This window comes from Oratosquilla oratoria, chromosome 33 (genome assembly GCF_046742065.1).
Source record: "Oratosquilla oratoria isolate Oo_2021 chromosome 33, ASM4674206v1, whole genome shotgun sequence".
NCBI classification, from domain to species: Eukaryota; Metazoa; Arthropoda; class Malacostraca; order Stomatopoda; family Squillidae; genus Oratosquilla; species Oratosquilla oratoria.
This window is the reverse complement of record NC_134809.1, coordinates 23,024,664-23,048,114: the sequence shown is the minus strand read 5'-3', so window position 1 is coordinate 23,048,114 and position 23,451 is coordinate 23,024,664. Positions and strand designations below refer to the sequence as shown.

General features: G+C 37.6%; 1 protein-coding gene across 1 annotated transcript; it reads left to right on the top strand.

The window, feature by feature from the left end:
* Positions 1-21,000, top strand: LOC143017943 (carbonic anhydrase 6-like). Its single transcript, XM_076172980.1, has 11 exons — positions 1-179; positions 1,410-1,459; positions 1,599-1,701; positions 1,786-1,953; positions 2,151-2,283; positions 2,379-2,520; positions 2,638-2,720; positions 4,637-4,820; positions 14,783-14,923; positions 20,224-20,324; positions 20,862-21,000. The coding sequence occupies exons 2-11, from the start codon at positions 1,421-1,423 to the stop codon at positions 20,998-21,000; spliced, it is 1,233 nt and encodes a 410-aa protein (XP_076029095.1). The 5' UTR covers positions 1-179; positions 1,410-1,420.
* The last annotated feature ends 2,451 nt before the right edge of the window (positions 21,001-23,451 follow it).

Here is a 23,451-nt window from a genome sequence, read left to right as displayed (position 1 = left end):
GGTCAACCAAGTGCTAGGTACAGTATAAAGTCTGCATAGGTTAGAGGAAAGTCACACTCGACCCAGAGATCACTTATAACATTGTTCTTTACCTGCCAGGTCAACTCGATCTCCAAAAGGCATCTGAAGTTGCTCAGCCGGCCGATTTTTTTGAAGAAAGCTCTACCGTTCTCAAACAGGTTAGTTGGATAAATCGGGATTCACGTTTGTCAAGGGAACTTTGTGTACACCGAACAAATATAAATTTTCTAGTCGATAACTTCCTGTCTATGTTGTTTCTTTGTGTCATATTCACAGAAAACAATTCAGCATACCTTCATAAAAAAAAACTCTCTCCCTGAACCACATGAGAACTAAAATAGTTATAATGCTGGCTAGTGAAGTTTGTCTTATGGAGAGAAAGTGGACATCTAGGGCCTATGGGGGCTAAAGAAGAGAAAGGATAAACTACCACGATGATGTTACTGTGACCTGAGTCTGAACTCCCATGGTTCAGTAGATTTTCTAGGCTCGTAGGGTTCTCTGCGTAAGGCAGGACATAGCAACAGGCAGTGAAAAAACGAGACCAGTTTCTCTCCGTGGGCATAGACGATATTCTGAAAGTGGGCGCGCCAACGCAGGTCCTGGGAATGAGGTAGCCAAATGTAAAGTATCAAGGAAGCATTTTGGCAGTAGCTCCTGATGGTCTACCCTCAGGCAGTAGCAGTACATTTAGGGATTCTACAGGGTTTGATAATTTTTCGAAACATCCGATCACGTTTGAAAAGTTGGGTGGGTGGGGGTTAATTGATTTGGTGTTTTTCAACCAGCTTAAGAATACAAAAAACACATGACGAAATGGGAAAAAAAAAGGCTAAACTCAAATCTTAATATCAAGAGAAGTATACTTGAATCCTTATCCAAATGCAACCCCAGTAGTTTCAACACCTCACTAAATCAATGGTCTCCTAATGACTTAGACCTGGCCACCCTCAGGTTATTGTGTAAATTCCCCAAGACGTTCTTTCGCTAAATCACATGACTATATGTCCCGGTATATATGATACCCTTGCTTCTATATGACATTTCTTTATGCTAAAGAGGAAATCTGATTAGGATCGAAGAGCATTTTCATGTGGAACTTTTAATATATATCAGTATTACTATCGGCTTTTCCCAGAATACACCAAATCATTGAATCAGAAGAAAATTAAATCAAATAATCATATAATTCATTTGATGTGTTTTCATATCTCCCTTCCAATGGAAGGGTTTGTAAAAACAATTCATTAAAAGAGTTGGATATAAAGACGACTAGAATCAAGATCCCACATGTTCGACTGATGATAACGTCAGCCATGATATTTATTATTTATTGAAATGTTTCTCATAACACTTTCCACAAACTTAACGCGCTATCCTCTCTTCAGCCAACTCTGCCATGATGGTCCAAGTCCTTCGAATTTTGACCATAATCTTGGTAAGAACAGGAGGGTTATAGTTTTCTCCTATTCTGTCTTTACATATAATGTTGATATATATATATATATGAGGTAAAGGTAATGTGAAGACATTCACGTGAGTACGAACTGTAGTAACAACGCCATCAACTTTTTCAGAGCATGTGCGCTTGCCTAGAGACGAGAAAAATGAAGAATAAAAGCGATGAAAACAAGGGAACTGTTGATATCGATTGGAGTTATTTATATGGACAAGATACAGGTCAGTGGGTTAACATGGAGGTATGAATAAATCTGGAGATGTGCATAGTATTGTTTTTAAAGGCTAAACATCGCGTCACTGCAGGACCCGATACATGGGCGGACAACTATCCGGACTGCGGAGGACCTCTCCAGACGCCCATCGACCTCCCGGCGGTTAAAGACTTGACTTCGAGTAGTTCGAAACCACTGGTACTCAAGGGCTACAACAAAAAACCAAAGAAGCAATTCCTCAAAAACGATGGACGGACAGGTACGCTTCAAATTAAAATAAACAGTTACTAGTAAGCATCTACCTTGTATATAATGAGAGATCTACATTATCAAATGACTATACACTTTTTCACTTAATCTGCACACAAACACGTATACAACTAGAGATAGGGATATATGGACATGTTGACATCGGTGTATATTAGGATACAAACTACAGTACTGAATGCATTCCAGCCAAGTTGGAAGGAAAGTACAAGAAGCCACCAACAATGTCAATTCTGAATAAAACATACACGTTTGTGCAGCTTCACTTCCATTGGGGCGAGTATGATGACTTAGGATCCGAACATACCGTCGACGGCGAAGCGTAAGTTACTTGAAAAAAAATTTTAATGAGAAAAAGCGTTGACCAAATGCTATTGTTGGCTGCAAACTTATCTCTCTCTCTCTCTCTCTGAACAGCTTTCCCCTTGAGATCCACTTTGTTCACCAGAGTAAGGATGGGTCGCTCGCTGTCTTGGGTGTATTCGCTGACATCGATGACGAATACCCAAGAGATAGCGTCCTCTATCCTCTGTGGGACGAATTCGTGGAAATAGAGGAGGTCCGATTTTTCATCAGTTGATGTAGCAAAATTTATGTCTTGCCGCATTTTTTCACTGATATACTCTGTATTAAAACATTATATGTCAATGATTTTTTTCTTTTTTCTTTTGCGTAGGCAGGGGACAAGTTGAGACTGAAGAATAGAGATATGATTGTGATAGACGACTTCCTCCCAGATGACCTAAGCAGCTATTACAGGTACAAAAGTCTCATTTGAGTGTTGGTAACTTTCTCTTCAGATAAGTGAATCAGAGTGATTGAGTGAAATACTTGTTATCTCAAAGTTGAGCCCCATCCAACTGAGAGGAAATTCTATTGTTGACAGGTACATTGGGTCTACAACAACACCACCCTGCTTGGGTGACGTCACCTGGACAATCTTCAAAACACCAGTGTCAATCAGTGCAGTTGATGTGAGTACTAACCTGCATCCTTCTTTTTCCAATACTATAAGCTGAAGGTGCTAAGATGGGAGGGAGGGTGGAGGGGTGTTGAGTGTTTTCGGGGATGGAATGGGTGAGAATGCTTTTATGCCTTGTCCTTTTTGGCTACCTCCCTGGTAAGGGGGAAGAAGCCTTAGTATATATATGTATGTATGTATTATCGGAAAATTTCGAAACACTGGACTCAGAGTAACAGAATTTATTACCGACGTTTCGAACCCTGTCCGGGGTTCGTCCTCAGAGTTATACATATTATACATATTAAACATATTATACATAACCCTGAGGACGAACCCCGGACAGGGTTCGAAACGTCAGTAATAAATTCTGTTACTCTGAGTCCAGTGTTTCGAAATTTTCCGATAACATGGCTCCTGGACTCCAGCTCTTTACGAACGTATGTATGTATGTATAAGCTGACAAAGGTTTTAATGGGCGCTGATTTTCCATCTACTCTTCAGGTTGCGCTCCTACGCACTTGGAGAGATATCAATGGCGAGCTCCTTCTCAATAATTACCGACCTATCCAAAAGACAGAAAACAGGACAATTTCATTTCATTCATAGAAATGAATTTATAAATCTCTCTACACTTCTATGCAAACACTCGTATTGTAGTATACTAGAGTGGACACTGATGGAATGAAACAAAACTTTGAATTTATATAAATGTTCTTATATGGTTTTGCTTTGACTATATATCTGTACTATGTATCTCATCTTGAAATCAAGCAAATATTCCAAGTGTGAATAAACTTTACCTCTAAAGAATATGTTTATTTTGGTAGTGATATGCCAACCTTTTTTAAGAGGAAAGTGGAAGGAAAATAAGAATAACAGGAAAATAAGACAATGGCTACTCTTGGTATTCTATATCAGGGATATATCTACGAGACATAAATTGTTAGTTTTCAAAACACGTAATGGAAGATAGCAAAGGAATGATATTATATTCCGAAAGAGGTCATTGCTGATGACATTCTGCACCTCTTTATCTGAACAGCTATTACTGACTGTGTGTGGCAACACGCCACTACTGCAGGGCCCCCTTTTGTAAAATAAAATTACTATAACGTAACAAATACTGTGTGTGCCCATGTTAATCAAATTATACATTGTAAATATTATTGCCACGTACGAGGATAGCCCTTATAATGTAAAAAGAAAACATCTACATGTAACATTATTGTATAACTTGTACAAAGTAATAAAATATTGATTGCATATAATCTATGTCATGACGGACGGGAAACTCGTCATTTAGTCAACAACGATAGACGTCAGCAGCAAATGGCAGCAGACAGTCGGTCCTTGCACGAGGACAAATATGATTGTAAGGTCTGCTCTCTAGAGTTGACTGGATGGCTTTAATTTTAGCAGTTAACACCGCCACCCATTTGTGGCCATTTCCCAACTCTTTCTCTCCTTGACCTTTCCGTCTCTTCGTAGCTCTCCGGGATCCGCACGAGTCCTTGCTGGCTCGTTAGACTCCTCGGTTGTCCGGCCCGGCGAAATCTAGTATAAATCTGTCGTAGTTTAGAGTAGCGTAGACCCCCGTCTCCACTGGGCACACAGCGTGTCATTCCACACGGCTGTCGCCATTCGCCAAGGAATTGTGTGACCCCTATAGTATTGTCCCCTTTGGCTCTGCTGAGCACATTTCTTTTTTTAGCAGGGGGCTTGTCCCACACCCCGACGGGCAGAATGGAGTCTTCAACTCTACCTCTGCAAACTTCCTTAACGACCCTAATATCGACCCCAGTAAGGCTAGGCACTCTGACCAAATCCGATTAGCTGAACTCAATCCCTTTATTTTGAAGAAATGTCGGTCTTCTCATACTGATGATATCAACCAGGTTAGGAAACTTAGAAGCAGAGATCTCCAAGTTACCACCAACTCTGGGAAATCTCCACGCGTCTTACTTAAGGCCAAGAAGTTTCATACCTTCGATGTTGTTGCCTCCCTCCCTAGGTCACTCAACTCCTCCAGAGGAGTAATCCACTGCAGATATTTGATGACTATGGACGAGTCTAACATCCTCGAAGAAATGAAAAACGAAGGGATTCTAGATGTCAAATTCATAACGCGACTGGACCAGGAAAAGAACATGCGGGTCAACACCCCCCTCAATATCCTCACTTTCAACTCTACAACCCTCCCTGACCATGTCTAAGTAGGATACATCCACGTCTCAGTACGACCACATGTCCCCAACCCTTTGCGCTGTAATAAGTGTTTTAGATATGGTCACCTTGCTAAGTTTTGTCGTAGTCAAACGATCGTGTGCGGTAAGTGTGCAGGCGAACATCCTATAGATGCCTGCTCTGCAAATGTCTTTCAATCTGTCAACTGCCCCTCTAACAACAAGCATGCATTCACCTCCCGAGATTGTCCCACCTTCAAAACAGAGAAAGGATTTTGTACCGAAAAAGCAACTTGTGGCATATCTTTCTACGAGGCACGGAAGTGTGTGATGGAAAGACGAGTTACCCCAACTAATTCCTCCGGAGCAGCCTCCTATGCTTCTGCAGTTAAGAAAACATACAGAACCATTGAAACGCAAACTGAGAGCAAGCACTCCGATAAGGTACAAAGATCTCTGCCCACATACCAAACAAACCACGCACTCGCACCTTCATTCCTCAGAGCTTCCAAAACGACTTTTAAGTCCCATATCCAGTTCAGACCGAGCATTGGGAGGAAAAAACCACTTCTCCCACTAAGGCCAAGAAAGGAAGAAATCGGAGCAAATGAAAAAAAAATAAAAAATAAAAAGAAAATGAAAAAAAATAATGAAAAACATCCAGTGGAGTTGCCGAAGTATTAGAATTCAATTTTCTATTTTCAATTCTATAATCAATCCCTCAGTTATATATCTACAGGAAACATTCCTAAACCCCAGTGTTCAATTAGAGCTGAAAAAACTTTACCATTTATAGGAAGGACAGGTCCGCGACTGGAGGTGTGGGGGGGCGCAGTTGCTGTCAGCGATATTGAAGTTCATTTGTCATTTCACCGACCATGTGAACAATTTGTTAAGATCATCCTGCAGAATCTCTGTGTCGTCTCCTGACCTAATTAGGCGTCCTATTTTAGTGTCGTCCGCAAACTTACTAACATCACTATTTATCCTGTCGTCTAAGTCGTTTATGTACATAATGATTTTATTTAGTAGTCTCTGGCATGGCACCTTATCGAACGCTTTGCTAAAGTCAATATAAATGATATCGTAATTACCATTGTTATCTGACGCCTTATATACTTTAGTGTAAAAGGATAGAAGATTAGTTTATGCACAGTCCCTCTCCACTCATCCCTCTCTCCTGCCTTCCTCTTCCCACTTTCTCAACACCCCATCCATCAATTCCATCTTCGGTTGTTCCCTGAAGTTCACTCCATCCATCTCTTTCTTCCACATCTCTTTTACTAATCTTTCATCATTCATTCTTCCCATGTGTCCAAATTATCCCAATAATAATTTATCAACCTTATTCTTTTCCACTCTCGCTCTCCTCCTCGTTTCTCACTCTATCCAACCTAGTAACCCTTACGATACATCTCGGACATTTAATCTCAAACACATTTAAAATGTTCATCTCTGACCTTTACAATCCCGTCGGCACAATCATCCATTCATACAATCTCTTCTTTGCATCCATTACCAGATGTCTATTCCTCATGACACCTTTTGATACCCCAAAGCATTTACTTGCTTCTCTTAATCTACAATATACCTCCACCTCCACTTCTCCCTTTCAGCCATGGCGACATGGCACATCCCTGTCGTTGTCACTCATTTATCTCAAACCACTCACTCTCTCTATTTCCCATTCTAACACATACTCTTGAAAAAATGCCTTTATCGGTTTATCCTCAATCCCATATATCGGCAATACCCCCCACAGTGCCATCCTGTCTACCCAGTCATAATCCTTTTAGTAACTGCGTCCACGCATTTTTAGGGAAAATACATTCATATGTTTTAGTCGATTTTTGTATAATTTATTTCTGATATTTGGAATCAGTTTTGTGTCACCCCATCGTACTTTTTTCCAATCTGCCAGTGTCTTTGATGTATGCTTTATCAGATCTTACTAAGGTGTTTGGCCCTTAGTCAATATCTTCAAAATTAAGGACAAGCAAAACTTTTCTCTCTTTTTTCACCGTCTCGTCTTTACAGAGACTAAAAATAATCAGAGATCAGGCAAAATAATGAGAGATCTTTCAGTTGTCTCGAATTATGACAAAAGAAACAATATAGATTTAATATATCTAGACTTTGCAAAACCTTTTGATACCGTCCCACACGAAAGACTACTTACTAAATTAGCTTTGCATGGAATAAGTGGTAGCCTATTAGGTTGGACTAGTAATTGGTTGAAAGGTCGAAAACAGAGAGTTGTTTTAAATGGAAAAACTTCTGGATGGAAAAGTGTTGCAAGTGGAGTTCCTCAGGGTTCCGTTCTTGGGCCACTTCTATTCATAGTACATATAAATTATATAGACCATGGACTAAAATCTACTGTTTCCAAATTTGCTGATGATACAAAACTGTGCGGAATGGCAAATGATCACTCAAACCAATTAGATATTCAAGAAGATTTAGATCAATTACAGCAATGGTCTGAAAAGTGGCTAATGAAATTTAACACAAGTAAATGCAAGGTAATGCACATAGGTAAAAATAACAGCAAGTACGATTACAAGTTATTTGGAAATTCGTTAACAAAAGTGGATAGTGAAAAAGATCTCGGCGTAATTATCAGTAACGACCTCAAATCATCCAAGCAGTGTATTTCAGCCTCTGAGAAAGCAAATAAGATTCTGGGATTGATTGCGCGATCTTTTGATTTCAAAAGTCCATCACTCATTGACAAGCTATATAAATCGTTAGTTCGTCCACATTTGGAATATGCTGTTTCCGTATGGTCACCGAATCTCATTAAAGACATTGACAGACTGGAAAAAGTACAACGGCGAGCCACAAAACTGATTCCAAATATCAAAAATAAATCATACGAAAATCGACTTAAGCACATGAATCTGTTTTCCCTAAAAAAGCGTAGACTCAGAGGTAACTTGATACAGGTCTTTAAGATTTTAAAGGGAATTGACAACATCAAAAGTGACCAAATTTTCACATTGAATGAGAATCAGACAAGAAACAATGGTCTCAAACTGTCCGGAAATAGATTCAATTTGGAAGTAGGTAGAAACAACTTTGCCAACCGTGTAGTTAATGAATGGAATAAACTTCCTGCACAGGTAGTGCAATGTAGTTCAGTTCGAAGCTTTAAGAATCATTTAGATAAATACCTGAGTAAGATGCTGTAATTATTATAATTTATGTTATATTATTTGTTTTTGTTTTGTTATAATTTGTCTGTCTGATTTCCATTTATTATTAGTTATATGTCAATTTATTATCATTTACTATTTACCTGTTTGTTTGTTATTCAACTATACCAATGCATTTATTTATGTATTTTAATTGTTATTTACATTGTTATAGTTTTAATTTATTATTAATATGATTTTTTTTTTTTTTTTTTTGCATCCGACCTAGATATGGATCAAAAGGTCTCCTGTCGGCATGCTTTGCCTTTGTAATCCTTTGTAATCCTTACTTAGATACAGCATGGAGCAATAACTATAGCGGTTCTCGTGGATTCCAGGCGAGTTCGGTCGGAGTGTGTATCAGCTACGTCTGCAGAACGTTTCTCTCCTTTTTTCATCTCACTTTTAGAAAGACTATAACCAATAAGCGGTCGAAATATCTCTTACCACTCCATTGACAAATGTCACAATTTGCTTCTCTTAGAAAATCAAAGATTTTTCAAATGTTATTTTTATATATAATTAAATCAGACATAAATCACATTACATATGTACACACATTCGTATGTAGAAATATCGCAGATTTTTATCACAAATTATATATCATATCGTTTGAAATCATATACACTTAGCACATATTATATTACATGAAATTAGAAATGTCACCTAATATTCTGCTTCAATCAGATGCAGTATCACAAAGTGACTTACGCCCAGTCCTGGCACAGGTTTTTGGGTTGTTTATGAAGCTCCTCGTGACTGAATGATTCTCAAATTGCCGTCTTTACATACTGACGAAATTGTAGATCACCACTGGTAATAACTGTTCATATTTTATGCATGATATAACTTTAATTCAAACATTTTTTTTTATCATTGTGTAAGTACTACACAATAATACAATGTGGTAATAATTTATATGCATTACTTTATCATACACTGTGGTAATGATATCTAATACCTCTGCATATAATCCTATTATCTCTAAAGTAGCAAAAATTCTTTGAAAATTAAATAGTTTTGAATATTTATGTTAGGATTTCAATAAAAGCTAAACAAATAATAGGGACAGAAGTTGTACTTCATGACTGAAACTTTCTACATTTGGTGTCCAAATCTTCCCAGGTTGGTGTCCGATCTCAGAAATGTTAGTATTTCAAACGTCCCACAATCAAACTCTAAAGATACATAATCAAACCCGGCAGTCGTGAGCCTCGATCGCAGGTCTACTGAGAGTGAATCCCGTTCGCTACCATTTCGCCATACTGAACGCATCGCTAAATAATCCATATACTATAATCAAACTTTTAGATCGGCTGAACTACTACAGCCATGAAGTCCAAATTACGTCTCTCCAATTGGCGATTCTTTCCATAAATATAAATATATATTGATTATTCTTGAGGATTTAGTATATTTATATACAACAGTTCTTTTACTATAATATTTTTTTAAAGATATCATTATGAGTATACTGAATACATGAAGGTCACCAGGCAACAGGAGGAAAGAAAGCTGATAATACATTATGCCAGTATCACGCAGACAAGTAGGTTCCATATTTGGGAAGCAAGTTAACAGCTATCCAGGTTTGCAGTTTTGCGGGCCAGTTGTCCGTTCAGCATATCAATGAGGCATGTGGTTGGCTCTCTGGTGAAACAGGAAATACGGGTCGCAGTGAGCGGTCTTTCCTAATCTCGGGGTCCAGTAACGTTCCGAGTTCGGAGAGTTTTAACCATCGATAGTTGAGTAGTCTAAGGCACTGACTTGGGAGCCTCTTGGCGCCAGAGCAGAAGGTTCGAATTCTCTGCGCGACGGTCATAAAAATTATCTGATTGATGTCGCTGTTTTATATTTAGAACAAAAATTACTATTGTGTATACATTGTGACGAATGTGGATGGGAGGTAAAGGGAACACGAGCTGAGGGAAATACTTTTATTCCTGACTAGTTTCGCCTGAGTGGTGAAACTAGTCAGGAATAAAAGTATTTCCGTCAGCCCGTGTTCCCTTTGCCTCCTATCCACACAAAAATTACTATGATTAAACAAACCATTGTATGTGTTCATGAATATCATTTACAGTTGTGAAATTAATGTTGCCACAAACTATGATAGCCTTTGTAAGGAGAAAGGATGTAAATGTAAAATGATTGTATAATTTTACCAAATGTCTAAATATTAGTTATCTTTATTTACTCGGTAATATACTCGAGTTCAAAGATAATGAAAAGTTGATTAAATTCTTCTCTTACGGTCGAATATATTTTATTTCCAAAGGGCGTCTCCCTCTTCAAATTGATTTTTTCTTACTTTCTTAACATTTTATTTGTGTTACCTTTTCCATTGAGTTATACTGATGCGTGTAACTTTTCTCCACAAATTCTATCAAAATCAAAATGATCATCATTTGCCGCAGCAACGCGCGGGTAATTTGGCTAGTAGATAATATTAGTTTTTTGTTATCATCTATTTTATGTAATTATTTGATTTTTGTGATTTGGATATTTTGTTAATTTGAGTTGGGAAATTAAAGATTAGTTTTGTTGCTATATTATTTTGTAGGGCTTGATTAAGTGTGGTTATTTGATGTGTGAAATAGCTGCTGAGTGAAGTCCGTTAAGTTGTGTATTTGGGGCAGTAAAAGATGATATGAAAAGGCGTGTCATGTTGGTAGCTGAGGTCACAAATGCGGTGTGTGTGTTTTTAGGCGGAGGTTTTCCTCTATCACAGACAAAATGATGTGTGGCTCTGGTCCGAAGGTACCCCCATATAGACCCTAAAGTATCAACTGCACGCTACTTTGCCACAATAACATGCAGCCAATACCCAAGGAGGTGTCAAGATAAGAGGGAGGGAGGAGGATGGAGGGGAGTGGAATATATAAGAAATGGAATGGGTGGGAGTGGTTTCTATGCCTTTTTCTTTTTGGCTAACCCCCCCCCCGTGTAAGGGGGGAAAAGCCTTTGGTATATGCATGCATGTACTTTAATACTTTAGGTTGGGTTTCTTTATAATGTTGGGCAGTATTATTTTATAAATGTTGGACCTGCCTTAGTTGGGTTGATATGATTGTTGCTATGGTTTTAATATGGTAAATTTCTGTTTTTATTTGAGGGAAGTCAATTTGATTGTTATCTAAGCCTTGTTTAGCTAATCTGTCAGCTATTTCATTACCTTTGATATCCGCGTGTGCAGGTATCTATGTTATTTTGATTTGGATATATTTTGTACATAAGATTCGATCTCTTAATTCTTTACAGCTATTCATTTCATGTATTGTTACTCTGTTCATGATAGCGAACTCACTTGAATCAGAGTTTAAGGCAGGAGGTGTGAAGTCATTGGCCTTTAAACACTGTCAAGTGTGAAAGCCCTGACTCATCTCACTCAGAGGTGTTAAAGTAATCAGATTTAGGTGTCCCAGTGCATCAAAGAGTTTCAAATTTTGGCATCGGATGTGAAACTCCTCAGTCACGCCTGACACAGGCTGTTGAATAACCAGATCAGCGTCACATAAAGGGTGTTGACTAATAAAGTCTTCAAAGTGAGGAGGCTTTCACACCTCTGCAAGAATCACTCTTTCCTGGGTATATATAGGGTTGCATATCACTTCATTCAACCATGGAGTTCACTGCAACCCAGCTAGGAGCTTTCCAACTGCTGTATGAAGGGCACAGGTACCAAGTCAACAGGAAGAGCAAGCAGGGCCGCATCTTCTGGAAGTGCCACAACAGGGATTCTCCAGGTCGCCTCTCTACCCAGGGAGAGACAGTCCACAGCAGTAAGCCACACAATCATTCATAGGATCGAGCTGACGTTGTTGTCCAGAAAGTCAAGTCCCAGCTCAGGTAGGATGCCCAAGAGAAGACTCAACCCATCCCAACCCTCTTCAATGATGCCATTGTCCAGCTGTCACTGCAGGAGGAAGCGTCTGAGCTTGCAGCAAATATGCCCACATTACCAAGCTACAAGTCCTCTCTCTTTTATTAAAGAACATAGATATGGTACAGGAGTTATTTAAGGACAGTGGTAGGAGATATAACATAAGCTGTAGGCAATCAATTTATTTTAATTAGTATTCATAAGCGGTTTCAAGATTTCCAATTATCTTTATTTCTTTGAAAATGTATAGAACCCAAACATTCCTATGTTTTATCCTTACCATCTCCCAGAACAATGACGTATACAAGGCTTTGTCAGCGCAAGTTCACACCTGTGTTATCATAACATACCGCAAAACTTGGCCTTATCAGCACAAACCCATTCACCCATGCTATGGTGTACCGCCACACACAATACCTACATGGAATACTAATACGATAACAAGCTTATTTCCGCGTCGACGCACGCCCATTAGTTATGTGGGCTGTCAACACATGTAAATGGTGCCTGTCACGCATACGCATTACATGATTCTTTTTATCAGAGGATCAAGGTCTTGTCTCGGCCACCAGATAGAATGCTGGGCAGGAAGAGGGTTGACACTTTAATCGGAGACCTTTTCTGCTGTGAACATCCACTACTATTTGTCGTAATGAGAGATTAATTGCAAGAAGGGATTCTGCAAATCTACTGGCAGTACATTCTAATAATCACTGATATATCATCTGGCACAACTCAACCTAAAAGGATCCAGTTCGATCGATCTAAGCCGACTCCATCGAACTCAAACCAATCGTCTCTTGAACAGATAAATATAAAAGGAGGTATCCCATAGCATAAAATGGTCAGACAGAGGAGACGACGGCAAGACATCACCTCTCAAAACGTTTTTCGAAGTGTCTACATAATTATTACCTCGCAACACATGGAAATGGTATGCACTCAATATTTGTCGTGCAAAACCTATCATTGATGATATTGACATGAATTTGATTTTTTTTATCTATTACCGTAGCAATATATGCACAAGTGTTCCAACAGAAAATAACACGAACTCAGTATATCAAAAGTTGTACTACTCCGAGAATTACTTCGTTACCTACTAATGGTTTACTCCTCGGAAATATTTTCCAGGCAAGCTGTATATAGACTGAGTGCCTTGTGCCTGAATCTTGCCTTGCCTTTTTCCTTTTTTTTTTTTTTTTTGAGTCTAATTACAAGAGTACCTTTCACATTAATATTCTTTCATACTTTTATGTTTTTTTTTACCTTCTGCATATAACATGATATCGTCATTTACTTACAACGGGACAAACTTAGGTTTAAGAAGAAAATAGCCTAGAACTTGTTTACCAATAGAAAATTTAACGAATGGAATATACTTAGTAACCATGTAGTGAACACTGAAAAATCAGTTGCTATAGAAGATTAGATAAATTTATGAATAGAGATGATAGATGGTAATGGACATGGAACTGCCTAGTGTAGGTCTTATGGTCTCTTGCAGTATCGTTAATTCTTACGTTCTGATTCAAACTTAATTTCAAACATATTTAAACTTCTTTCATGAAAGTGGCAGTTGCCGACAAGATTGACGAGTTAAACACCATATGAGGACGGAGCCTTTATTTGTACGACGTTTCGCTTATTACAGCTTTTTCAAGTACCTCTTGAAAAAGTACTTGAAAAAGCTGTAATAAGCGAAACGTCGTACAAATAAAGGCTCCGTCCTCAAATGGTGTTTAACTCGTCAATTTAAACTTCTCTTTTCTACCTCTCTTAGATTCCAAATAATCTCCTCTCGTCCATTTCCAGTTGACTGTTTCTCATGTCACTTTTCAATCCCTCGATACAATTACTTATTTCTCTCAGTCTACAGCTTACCTCCACCCCACTCCTCCATTCCCGGCCATATGCGAGCCCAAATACTTGAAACTGTCCACCTTTTCCATTCTCTCTCCTGACTTACTTCCAACTCGCTTACATACTTTCTTCTTGCAAATCCCATTACCTTACATTTACCTTTAACATTCTCCAATCGTATACCTTCCCAGACACCGACACTAATTGCCTTAATCTTCCCTCTGACAATGCCACAAACACAGTATTGACCGCAAACAACGACCGGCTCACCTCCCATTTGTCTCCATTATCTCTAATCATTTCCTATCCCCTGCCCGTAACCTTCGCATTTACCTCCCGTACCACCCCATCCATGTACACAATGAACAGCCTTGGTGACATGACACAGTCCTGATGCAGCCCCATATCACTTGCTCTCTTCTTTCCCAACCCTAATACAAGCTCTAACACCCTCTTTAAAAAAAAAAAAAAATGACTGGCCTTAACAGCCTCTCCATCCCCCAAAAAGACAAAAAGACAAAAACTTACAAAATAAGGTCAATGAAGAAGACAAAAGCTCTTTTATTCTATATTTTAACTACCAAAACCTATAAAGTTATACACAAATGTGAAATATGTTTTAATTGTTGTTGTAACAGGTTTTCTCAGCTATTACACTTCATTTTTCACATATGAACAGTTAATCCTCCCAAACTGGTTACACCTGCCTATGTTTAAGCATTGCAATTCCTAAGTTAGTAGATGATGAAACAAATTTAGTTGTTCTCACTTTCTCACCTGTCACACCTCATTTCAATAAAGAAATGACTAAGTTCGAGCTGTTACTGAGTAGTGGTGGTGGTAGTGATGATATGGTGGTTGTAATTATGATGATGGTAATTGCGATGATGGTAGTAATCATAGTGGTAGAGAAGACGGTGGTGCGGTGGTGCTGAAAATGGTAGTAGTGGTGATGATGATGGTGGTATTAACCATATGGTTATGGTAATGTGATGTCCCAGTGGCGGTGATATGCAGGTGGTGGTGATGTGATAGTAGTGATAGAAATATTGACACACTCGGTACCAAGTGGTAAATGGCTTGGCTCGTCAATATATCGTTTCTGATTTTTGTCATTTACAACTACTCGTACAATATATATCTTCACCTGATACATTCCATCCATCAGAAATGGAATGTCCATTTAGCGACAATAAACGGAGACGACTGAACAAATAATATAATTTATGTGAGGTGTGGCAACACGCCACTTCTGCAGTTTCCCCTTAATGCATATACCATTTTTGTAGAAAAAAATTACTGTAATGTAAGAACCTTTGTGCGTGTCCATTATAATCAAATTATATATTGTAAATAATATTGCCACATACAAGGATAGCCCTTATAATGTGAAAACCATATAAATTTGAAGAATAATTTAATCCTACTGTTATGGACGATTACCATTAACCATGATGTAGTAAGTGACCCCATCAGAGGCATGGAACAACGCTTCCCATCATTTCATTGGTCACAGTCATCCTTCCATATGGAATGCGGTTGAGAGCTTAAAGAAACACCAAGGAATGGTGGCATTCAGTATTTTACAGTACGAGGACGTTTGCAATAAACAAAACAAAACAAAAATGCCAACAGCGTTTCCAAAAGATATGCCGTGAATTTAATGATGGCAGAACAACAGTCACTAAGATTTTGAAAGTACTTGATCTTCACATTCGCTTTAAATGGGTTTAAATATCGGTAATTTACTTTTGTAGTTTCTCCAGCAGTACACAAATTTAAGAACAAATAAGATTTGAGAAAAAATATTTGTGAATAAATCATTTTGCCCTATCTCAAAGGGAGCTAAATATATGAACAGACAAACAATCATTTCAATTGAAACGAGGTTCACGGCAAGCGAAGTTTCAAAGAATTCTGTGTGACAATTATGCTGTTTAAAACATGAGATTGTTAATCTCATCTCGAATGATTCAAAGGTGTTAATTCTCCTCGAATTGCAAAAGTTCCGTATTTCACACACACACACACACACACACACACACACACACACACACACACACACACACACACACACACACACACACACACATACATATAGATATATATATATATATATATATATATATATATATATATATATATAAAAATATATATTTATATATATATATATATCTATATATACATATATATATATGCTTTAACATTTCGACCCGCAGGGTCTTGATCACAAAGCTAACAACTCAAACATAACAGAATATTTCATACATGGACGGGTCATCTTATGGTACGCTTTGCATAAAATATCCTGTTACGTTTGAGTTGTTAGCTTTGTAATCAAGACCCTGCGGGTCGAAACGTTAAAGCGTGAAATTCTCCCATTACTCCTCGTCTGCTTCTTCCACCTTCAGTTTTATTTGTCATAATGTAGTCAATATATACATATATATATACATATATATATATATACATACATATATATACATATATACATATATATACATATATATATATATATATATACACATATATATGTATATATATATGTATAATATATATATATATATATGTATATATGTATATATATATGTATATATATATATATATATGTATATATATATATATATATATATATATATATATATATATATATATATATATAACTTGTTGGTTGAGGTTAGTTGAATAAATATCCGTAAAGCAACATCACAGTATATATTATGATTTCAGCCTCCAACTCCAAGTCTCCTGTCCACCCTTCCTGAGCCACTTCACACAATAAATATCCCTAAAAATCGCCCGGTGGCAATAGCCCTCTTTCATACACAACTATCTTTTCATTTTCATACAGACATCTTTCCCCCTTTCTACAACTACCAATCCAGCGTTGGCGTTTTTTTCTAGGTAGTCCATAGTCCAGTCCACAAAACAACTGATAAACAATGCACAATATACTTAGACAATTACAGAGCGACTCAAAAACAAGCTGCAGGCTGCTGAAATGAAAGTTTTAGTGTTAATCGTGGGAGTAACAAAATCTTGCCAGCAAAGGAACATTGACATAAAGTCTACATAAGGAGTTGAACCTTCTATCCTAACAATTGAAAAAAAAACCGACTGCGATGTGACTACCATGGAAGAAGAAGAGACCCAAAGACCAAAACAAGAGGTCATGGGCTGGAAACCAACTGAGAAAAGACCATGAGGATGGTTAGATGAAATATCAGAAGTGTTGCAGAGAGAGCTGATAGGCGCAGAGAAGGCAGAACATCAATACTAAGAAGGTACCGAGAAGCCAACATTGACCGATTCATCAGCTACAATCTCCGAGGTGGGCAACCCCACATCCGTGAACGGTCAACTGGTCCCCGGTCAACTGGTCCCCAAATCTGCACCCCTATTACAACTGAATGTAGGACAAAACGTCCCGGGACAAAAGGTCCCCAGACAAAAGGTCCCGAAATCTGCACCCCTAGGACAAAATGTCCCCGATATTTAGGACAAAAGGTCCCCATTTTTTTCAACAAATATTGATTTTTATCAACTGTTTATACATTTTGGGACATAGTTAATTGTGGTTTTATAACAACCCTTAAATTCAGGAGAATCTATATATATAAACACAAAGTACAATAATATTTGATATTTTATTAAATATCTTATACTCGACCCAGCCCATAAATCTATGAGCCAATTGTGTAAGCAAACGTTTCAGAAATGTCAATTGTATAAATGTCAATTGTATAAAGGAATAAAGTAAAACACATCTGACAAATTTTTAGAAAAAAAAATTGGGGACATTTTGACCACCCACCTAGGCCGTTGGGGACATTTTGTCCCAGGGGTGCAGATTTCAGGACCTTTTGTCCGGGGACCTTTTGTCCGAGCACCTTACAACTGGTCCCCCCCCAAAAAAAATAGGACATTTTTCATTTTTTTTTTTTATTTAAACGATAGTTTTGAGATATTTAGCAAGAATGTCCTACAAACCCCCACATCAGAGCCACAGCTTTATTGTGATATATATTCAGTTTGATTTAAATGTAAATATAGTATCTGTGATATGTATTTCATGTGATTCATAATAAGGTGATATATACGAAAGTGTATTATTCTTGTAATATTTTCCTTAATTATATGGCCTAATACATATTTTTTTCTATTTCCCCTTGATTATATGGCCTAATATATAAAAATGTGAGTAAAATGTATAACAAACCGGTAAAATTACGTATCACTAAAAAAAATGCGTGGACGAGTTGTCCATATTTCTGTAGACGAGTTGTCCAGGTTTGTAGTTTTGTGGATCAGTTGTCCGTTGACCTATCGGTTATGGGTGAGCATACTTATGAGTGGTCAATTTTCACAACTTTCATTTGAAAAATCATCGAGATAAATTTCCTGTCGCTTGCTGATATTTCATCTCTTGTGTTCTTACTTTCAGATGTCACATAATTTATAAAAAATAATGTAAATCATCCCCTAATCTTGTAATATATGTCTTTCGCCCAGTTAACATAAAAAGTATTAAAAAAAAACTAATAGCCTCAGGGTGCACGACAATTGGTCGAAAGACAATTGGTCGAATGGGACAATTCGTCGACACGAAGTTTCGTCGAACGTGACAATTCGTCGACACGTAATTTTTTTTACTTTTGGTGTATATTTGGTAATATTTGTGTTCTATGTGAAATTTCCGATCATTTGATGCATTACTCAACATTACCAGGCTCAGAGTTATAAATGTTTGAAGTTTTAGACAATTGCACTTTTCGCCGACACCTTACTTTGTTGCCATTTGAGCCATCTTGATTACCTAGATCAGCAGTAGATCATCACCAGAGCCAGCCTATTCTCCAAGCAGATCAGCAGATTTTCTTGGAAGGATCAGCAATGGAGTGTAAAATTTTATTGGATATTTGCAATTTATTTCTCAACTTCAAACAATATTGTGACAAAAGTCAAAATAATAAATTGCATACAATATAATACACAATTTCAACAATAATTTCAACCAATGTAAGACAGTGAATTGCAGTACAATAAAAACAATAACAATTTGAATTGTAAACACTAAAAACAATTGCAAACAAAGTACAAAAACAATTATTGCATATAACTAATGTTGTACGGGAGGTCCCGGAGGTAATGGAGGATCGTCGCCAGCAAGTAGCTTCTGGATCAAGGTCTCAGTGTGGCACTGCTCACTGCACAAATTCTGGATAAATTCAAACAAGTTCAGGTGGGCCTTTCCGATACAGTATTTCATCCTGCGATGCCAACCTTCCAGCGCGTTTGTTGTTTTGGGCTCATCAGCTAGTGTCCGGTCATACACACTCCACAGATTGGAAGCGAACTTGGGAGGGTGACGCGTTAGCCATGAAAAAATCCTGAACAACTGTGATATGCTAGTGTGTACGGAAATACTGTAAAAGTATCCTCGCCAAAACTTACATTGATGTATTTAACATATAATGTGTAATTATTTTATCTTATTGCAATGTCTCAGTGTCGCCAATCAATGAACAAATGGTGGCAAAACAAGTCCAAAATACTCCTTTTAATTCATTTTATATTGTAACTTTAACTCATGAAATGTCATCTAAACTACTCTAGCATTCCTCCAAAATGAAAATATATGAATATATTTATTAAATTAGTACTTTAAATGTATTTTCAATATCTATCGACGAGATGTCACGTTCGACGAATTGTCTTGTCAATTGTCGCTGTCGACCAATTGTCGTTCGACCAACTGTCGTAGACCCATAGCCTCAGACACTTAGGTGGCATAACAAGTCCTAAATACTCCTTTTAATTCATTTGATATTGTAACTTTTTCTCATGAAATATCATCTAAACTACTCTAGCATTCCTCCAAAATGAAATTATATGAATATATTTATTAAATTAGTACTTTAAATGTATTTTTGATATCTGTCGATGAAATGTCACGTTCGACGAATTGTCTTGTCGCCCAATTGTCGCTGTCGATGAAACAATTCCATTTAAATCATATGTTTCTGTTATAACTTGTAGAAGTATTTTGACTTGTAATTCTAAATATACTTTTCGACAGATCAATAATGTCTTGAGTTGGCAGGCATTTGTGTAAATTCTGCCATAAAACAACGCCCCCTTGGTTACATTGACTATTGGATTACGTCACCACCAGGAAGTAGTATCCCGGCTATCAGGTCAGAACATCCGCCTGGAAACTCACCATCCCTGCTTAATCCCTGAGATCTCTCATTCTCATATGGCGATCAGACTATTGTTAGTTACGGCAGCAAACAACCACAAGTCCTGTCTATATAGTTGTGTCTGTCATATAACAATAACAGCAACAGATGTGTGGACCCATCAATCAAGGAGAGTATAAGTATATGTTAATTTTATCACGTGAGGTCGACACGGAAATGTTTTGTCCGGAGTACCAAGGTCAGACGATGAAGTGCTAGGTACCGTATAAAGGATTGTAGGACAACTGGTCCCCAAAACCGCTCCCCTAGGACAATTGGTCCCCGAATGACAAGATGGGTGGTCAACTCGTCCTCAAAACAAATTCTCTAAAAACTGTCCAAATGTGTTCTCTATTGTCCGTATATATGTTTTGGTGTTTTTTAACTTTTTATCTATGTTACTAAACATAAGATGAAGCCCAATAAAACACATTTGTGCTTCACCAGTAATGTAATGTGCTCTATGTTTGCTCAAAAAGTGCTAATCACACCTCCCCGCAGTCCACCAATATCTTATCTATGTTACTAAACATAAGATGAAGTCCAATAAAACACATTTGTGTTTCACCAGTAATGTAATGTGCTCCATGTTTGCTCAAAAAGTGCTAATCACACCTCGCCACAGTCCACCAATGTTCGCTTCTGACCGGTGGAACCAGCACCATGCCACGTTAGCCAACGAGCCACGCACAAACATCTGCCAGGGGTAGAACAATAAATTCTCCAGTCTAATGGGCCACGCCAATCCGACCATATGGATGCTCATCGAGTGTCTCCAGACAGAGGCAGCCACCGTAGATGCAGTCCTCCTCCAGGATGACCGTGGAATCCGTCAGCACAAGCGGTGTTACAACGAGCTCCAAGTTCGCCTGTACAACCTGGTGACGGACTACAAGGAAGGCAGGAAAACTATCCCAGACCTACTGCGTGGCATCAGCCAAAACCTTCGAGGTGGTCAACCCAACGTCTAGGCCATTTCTTGTGTATTATTAAAAAAAATGTTGTACATATCTAATAGTATTTTGATTCTTGTGTATTACCTGTGTATTATCTAATCAAGTGTTGTACATAATGTGTTATGGTATTTTGATTCTTGCAATTTTGAGTAATACATAATACCTGTGTATTATTTAACAAAGTATTGCACTTAATATATTATGGATATTTTGATTCTTGCTAAATATCCCAAAATATTGTTTAAATGAAAAAAATGAAACAAATAATTGGGGGCGAGATGTCCTATTTTTGGGGGGACTAGTTATCCTAGGGGTGCAGATTTGGGGACCAGTTGACCGTTCACGCGTATAAAGTCAAAGTAGGATAGAGGTAAGTCACACTCTATCCAGAGATTACTAGTAACGCTGTTCATCACCTATCAAGTCAACTTAGTCTCCAAAAGGCGTCTGGAGATGCTCAGCCGACCGATTTTTTTGAAGAAAGCACAACCATTCTCGAGCAGGTGAGTTGGATAAATCGGGGTTCACCAAACAAATATGAATTCTATAATCGATAACTTCCTGTCTATGTTGTTCCTTTTTGTCACACTCACAGAAAACAATTCAGCATGCCTTCATAAACAACCCCTTCCTGAAGCATATGTGAACTAGAATATGGAAAAATAATAAAGACTTATACATACGGATCTATTTCGTTTTCAGTACATTTTCTTAGCTCCAGTGGAGTAATCCGGTTTAGGGACTAGCTTCTAGCTGCAAGAGGTTGATGATGTTAGATTTAGGTATGACTAAAAATATGAGGATCACAAAGCTAGAGAGAACGTTGGCTAGCAAATATTGCCTTATGGAAAGAAAGTGGACATCTAGGGCCCACGGGAGCTAAAGGCGAGAAGAGATAAGCTGCCACCATGATGTTACTGTGACCTGAGTCTGAACTCCCATGGTTCAGTAGATTTTCTAGGCTCGAAGGTCTCTGAGGAGGACACGATGTGGATAAAGTTGACTACGCAAGGTAGGGCCATGTACATTCAAAATCCCATAAGTCAAAAATCCCACATTCAATATCCCATTGTTCAAAATCCCACACTTCGTGGTCAAAATCCCACATGTATTTTAATTCAGTGTTTTATGACATGTAGAACAAATTCCGTATGGAAATGTGTCTAAATTTCAGTTTCACCGGTGCAAGTCTATATATATTTTGTTATAGTTATTATTATATATTAATTATAATATTGAGTCAATATAAAATGTTAATTGAAGAATTAGGATTAATTAATTGACAGGAAAATTAGTGAGTGTTGTATCGATTTCAGTTTACATGTACAAGTTATTGATCAATACGTGGTGTTATCACCATTAGTCGCGTTTGATCAAAAAACATAAGTGAAAAGGACATTGATTTCAGTTCACAGCCTAAATCTAAATAAGTTTTTTGTTATTTTTTTACACAAAGAAACAATATTGTGATAATGTGCATCAGAATCCCCAATCATCACCACCACTAAACAACTCTTTACTGAATCCCCAGTCCCAAGTGAACACCCCCCATCCTCATGTCGTTGATATACTGTGGGTACAGTTTGGACCTTTCCTTGCCAAAATAATTCAAAATTATTTGTTTCATTTATTAATATTTTATTGATTATTACATGCAAACTTTATAAACCTCAATCATATTATCACAGCACTTAATCGTACAGATTGCATAAAGAATTCAAATAATTCATAAGCATCGTACATATTAGCATTCATGTCATATCACAACAAAATCCATACATTGAAATCATAGCGACAAGTAAACTATACTAGAAAATCATACATATGCATTCAAAATTTAGTACAGAATCATACATAGGATTAAACATCATATTGTACTCAAGATTGTACATAAGCACTCACATCAGAGGGCAATATAATTGAAAATATATTCAAATCAGTCATTCAGATAGAATACTGAAGGTAGTTAACATAACCGGCGCATATTACATGAAATCCCCTCTAGATGGAATAAGATGGAATTGTGTGAAGAGTCGATTAATGATAAACGATCAAAGAGTAACTGATTAGAGATTGGTAACTTATTTGTGAATGTGAACTGAATTCAATGAACTCAAGTTAGTTGCCTTGTTGTGCCATACCCTTTAATCTATCTAATTTGTTGAATTCCAACAAATTAACAATAATTTCTAAAAGCCCAGCTAC